Below are 5074 nucleotides of genomic sequence, written 5' to 3' on the forward strand. Positions count from 1 at the left end.
GGCTATGACGGCAACAGATTAATTGCTGTCCCTAATTTTTAAAAGAATAGCCAAATTCTCTCGAGACTTGCGGCTTTTGAGTATGCATGATATCAGCTTTCGGGTATCTCATGTAAACAAGGTAGTTCGTCCGGCAGTGAATACTGAACATTAATACCGCAGAGAAAAAAGAGGCCGCCCCTTGGGTAAAGTTTTTTTATGACTCCGCCTTTGTGAGGCGGTGCCTGTGATGTCGCTCGAGAACCTGTCTGCTCGGTTGGGCGCCGGGCACTCTCTTAGTTTCTCTACCTAGCCCGGTAGTCTCAAAAACCTTCCTATTATTCGTCCTTGCCCTCATCCCATCTTCAAACACGCATCGTCATTGAATTGGTATTTTCGGTGGCTGTTGCATTCTCCGACTCCCGAGAGCGATCAACATCGTCACAGCACAACACTCATCACGGAGTTTTCCTCAAACTGTTGGAATGGTCACCGCTTTCACCAAATCTGACGACCACAAGTCAGTTCCATCATCTCATTACTCTGATCAAATCATCTGCCAGGATATGGCAAAACGTACGAGGGAGCGATACCTACGAGCACACCACTCGAACGTACGGTGAAGGAACACATTGGACAAGATTCAGTGCAGACACTGGGCTCGGCATCAGTACCTCTTCGGCCCTCAAACACATCCAAGGAGAGAGAAAATAACGTCATGTCGCACAAGGAAGACAACAAGTCCATCCGGGGACTCGAAGATGCAACCCTGTTGAGTCCCAACGGAGGCTCTCGGTACGTGGAAAGCATCTCGAGTCCTCGAGGAAGAGAAACCGAACGAGGGCCGGCCCGTGACATTACAAACATGGCCATCTTCGAATCCCCAACCATGCGACCTCTGAGTAGACGTCCTACCATTGAGTCGAGGCGCACGACGTCGCCGCCCAATTCCGTCAAGGCATTCGCCAATGCGCGCCGCAGAGGACAGGATGTCGAAGCGCATGATCCGAGGGCCTCTTCGCGCAGACCCCAGGCCGAGGTTGCGAGCAGCGACGACTATGGCCTTCGAGTGTCTCAACAATATCCCAACAGTGCCAGCCATAGCTTACACAGTCGCAAGGCTCTTGATCGCAGTGCTCACGAAACCTCTTCGCCCGTGCCGAAACCCAAGTCATCTTCCGAGGCCGAGGACACCAAGCTCGACATCATCCAAAAGGATGGCCTCCACATCGACTTTGACTATTTGGAGACGTTGATTGATGCTGAGAATCGCGACCAGTTCGGCAGTTCCGATTTTGTCAATCTTCCGGATAGTTCCATCCCTACCGCCACGCGCATGTTTACCTCTGATGGAGACTTTATCGATGTTGCATCCCAGGCAGCTTCCATTGCGGGAGAGAAGGAGACGACAGCACCCCAGCAAACGCTCCCAAGGGCCAGCCAGCACATTGAGCAAAGCCGCTTCAACTACTTCTCCTCAGCTTTGGAATCAACCATTCATGCGGCGGAGTTTGGCGACCTCGTCCTCCCAGGCGAGAGCATCAGGTCCTTGTTCGAGATGCCCGAGGCAGAGGCCGATGGTGTCTGGTGGCTTAACATGAACAACCCCACTGGTAGCGAGGTCTGGACGATTTGCAAAGCCTTTGGGATCCACCCACTTACCATCGAGGATATCATCCATCAAGAGAGTCGCGAGAAGATTGAACTCTTCCCGCTGTACTACTTCGCCTGCTTCAGGTCGTTCATCGTCGTCGAGGAAGATAATGAGAAGGACTACCATCCGTTCAACGTTTATGCGGTAGTCTTTAAAGAGGGGATACTCAGCTTCAGCTTCGCTGCAAACTCGCATGCATCGAAGGTTCGATTCCGAATTTCGCAGTTGAAGGAGCAAGTTTCTCTCAGCAGCGACTGGATCTGCTACGCGTTGATGTAAGTTAAAGTCGCCTCTGGTATCCACCAAGAAAGTTGCCTCATGTAATGGACCCCATCTGACACCAACACAGCGACGACATTGTGGACTCCTTCGGACCAGCGATCAACGAGATCGAACGCGAGGCCGATGCGATCGAGGACCAGGTGTTCATCACAAGAGTAGATGACAACCAAGTCTTTCTTCGGAAGATCGGATATACCAGAAAGAACGTGATGAGTCTCATGCGCCTACTCGGTGGGAAGGCGGACGTGCTTCGCGCTTTCACCAAGAGATGCACCGAAGATTTCGATGTCACGCCACATATGGACATTGCTCTTTACCTTGGCGATATCCAAGATCACGCGGTGACGATGATGCACAGCCTCGTCCACTTCGACACCATGTTGTCTCGATCGCACAGCAACTATCTAGCGCAGCTCTCCATTGACAACATTGATATGGGCAACCGGACGAATGACTTCTTGAGTCGGGTGACGGTCATCGCCACTGTTATAGTTCCTCTCAATGTTGTCTGTGGTCTTTTCGGCATGAACGTCAAGGTCCCTTGGAAGGATACCGACAACCTTAACGCATTCTTTGGGATCCTAGGCAGCATCATTGCCTTCGCTCTGCTCTCTCTTCTTGTTGCTCGACGTTTCAAATATCTCTGAAGATGACATCGAGTATTTGAATCTGTTTCGTTTCTAATGATACGTAGACTCCATGCGCCGAGAACAAATTTAATAGATTTCCTGAAATAGTCGTGCTGTAAGCCTGCATACTTCCACAGAGCCTCTCTGTGATCCATCCATGTGACGTCCACAAAAAGACTTTTCTGCCACGCGAGCATGGAATGATATTGGTTAAAGTAGCATAACTCGGAAGGTCCACGCAGCATATTGATTCTTAACATGTCTTGAAGAAAGAGTGTAAGTTGCCACCCGCCGTCCCCTGCATGTCGCTACTTATTGACTCACATACCATGGTGACACCTTCTTCCTCATGTTCAATACCCGTCCATTTGAGCTTCGCGGTAATCGCAACTGCAATGCTTAAGCATACGCTGCATACCTACCTCATCGCGCGTGGTTTCCCATACCAAGACACCTTGCAACTTCTTCATCCGGGAAGGCGCTGTGCCAAGCCATGTGATCTTCCGCCTTGGCAGCTGTCGATGTCACACCAGCTCAATACGTCCTTCCTCAGTAAGAGTTTCACCTCCCCTTTTAATGTTGCCATGCCACTGTTTGGCGAGGCATATTCCAGTCTGCTAGAGGAGGGGAAGCTGCAGGTGGTTAAGCGACCTTCACGAGCCGTTCATGGTTCATGTTTCTCGAGCTTATAAGATGACGCTCCCAGCTTCGCATTCTCCGCCAAGTTTCGATTCGTCGATGCCAAGCTTCTCATTACCTCAAAACTATTTGCACATCAATTCAGCATGAAGGCATCGCTAATCTCAGCCGTTGCCCTGGCCCCCGTGGCCTTGGGCGCGACTGTTCCCAAATCTACGAAGGTCGACTATACTGGCTTCAAGGGTCTTCGCATCACTCTGCCCGAGGGCTCTGAGTATTTGGCCGACCAGATTAACGAGTTAGCTGCAACGATATTGAACCCCGGCGCCAAAGAACAGCTTGATGTCGTCGTATCTCCCGGCAATGTCGACGCTATCAGCCAGCTGGCAGTGAACACCACGATTCTCCTCGAGGATGTCGGCGCAGCTTTTGTGAATGAAGATGTAGCAACGGTGTATGCTGGTGAGTCCACGAGCCATTGTTACGAACTGATCGCAACTCATTTTCATCGATCCCTCAGTCCCCAGCGAAACCTGGTTCACTGCCTATCACAGCTATGCCGACCACTTAACTTTCCTGAGGGACCTTCAGAGCAGCTTCCCGAGCCAATCTGAGATCACCACGGCAGGCTCATCCTTCCAAGGACGAGCCCTCACCGGCATTCATATCTGGGGAAGCGGTGGGAAAGGGTCAAAGCCGGCTGTTGTTCTTCACGGCACCGTTCACGCTCGCGAGTGGATCAGCACGATGGTGAGTGATGGTCCCAACAACCATTGACTACAACCTTCGTGATTCTAATTCACATATCCTGTCAGACTACGGAGTATGTGGCTTGGAAGCTTTTGACCAAGTACTCAACAGACTCTGCCGTCAAGGCCGTGGTTGACAAATTTGACTGGTACATCACTCCTGTGGTGAACCCAGATGGTAAGCGTTCTTGCAGAATCTCACCCGCAAACGAAGATAGTAATCGTTCTGACTATTCTTGCAGGCTTTGTCTACACTCAGTCTACTGACCGTCTCTGGCGCAAAAATCGCCAAACCAACACCGGCAGCTCTTGTGTCGGCCGCGACCCCAACCGTAACTGGCCGTATAAGTGGGAGCTGACCGGAGGTGCTTCGACAAGCCCCTGCGCGGAGACTTACAAGGGTGCTGCCGCCGCCGATACCCCAGAAATCAAGGGCCTCAAGGTGCAGATAGACTCTTTGTCTGCTAGCAGGGGTATCACCCTCTACCTTGATGTCCACTCCTACGGACAGTATATCCTTTGGCGTAAGTTCAACGTCTTGATTGATCATGTGAGAGTGCAGTTCTGACTCAAATGGCTATACACAGCTTATGGATATGATTGCAACTACATCGCTCCTGATGATGCTGCACTACAAAGCATGGCCCAGCGCGGTGCAACCGCTATCCGTGGCGTTTCCGGCACTAGCTACACTATTGGCAATGCTTGCCGTGCTCTGTACGCAACCACAGGCGATAGCACCGACTACGTTCATGGTGTTGCCAAGTCCAAGTACACGTACACCATTGAGCTTAGAGACAGGGGAACTTACGGCTTTTCTCTTCCTGCTAGTCAGATCTCGGCTACTGTAAAAGAAACCTGGGCTGGGGTTCTTGCCATGGCCCAAGCTGCATGATGAAGGCAACAGTCAGATCACAAGCTCAGACACATAACTTGCGAAGGAGTGAGGCCTCCCTTTATTCATTCATGGAGAGGTTGAACTAGTTGTATAGCTTTGAAAGTATTTGTTCTTCTTGCTCTGGACCTGATCGAGGTTGGTGTGGTCGATGATCTCTGCCCATGATTCCTCTAGACTCGCTTTACATGAGGGTGTTCATCAATCGTTGAGGCGTAAAACACTCATGACCGAAGTTCCACCGAGG

General features: G+C 51.1%; 2 protein-coding genes across 2 annotated transcripts; both read left to right on the top strand.

Annotated features, from left to right (window-relative positions):
• Window positions 1–697: 697 nt before the first annotated feature.
• N0V96_007090 (uncharacterized protein) lies at window positions 698–2562 on the top strand (the record flags this gene model as incomplete). The annotated part of the gene is made up of 2 exons (XM_053196210.2): window positions 698–1908; window positions 1983–2562. 2 exons carry the CDS (start codon window positions 698–700, stop codon window positions 2560–2562), a joined length of 1791 nt encoding a protein of 596 aa, XP_053046329.2.
• A 767-nt stretch (window positions 2563–3329) lies between these two features.
• Window positions 3330–4827, top strand: N0V96_007091 (uncharacterized protein; the record flags this gene model as incomplete). Its single annotated transcript, XM_053196211.2, has 5 exons — window positions 3330–3645; window positions 3704–3933; window positions 3999–4110; window positions 4175–4456; window positions 4520–4827. The coding sequence occupies 5 exons, from the start codon at window positions 3330–3332 to the stop codon at window positions 4825–4827; spliced, it is 1248 nt and encodes a 415-aa protein (XP_053046330.2).
• Window positions 4828–5074: the final 247 nt, after the last annotated feature.

This window comes from Colletotrichum fioriniae, assembly GCF_027942845.1.
Source record: "Colletotrichum fioriniae strain IMI 355084 chromosome Unknown scaffold_8, whole genome shotgun sequence".
In the NCBI taxonomy this organism is placed as follows: Eukaryota; Fungi; Ascomycota; class Sordariomycetes; order Glomerellales; family Glomerellaceae; genus Colletotrichum; species Colletotrichum fioriniae.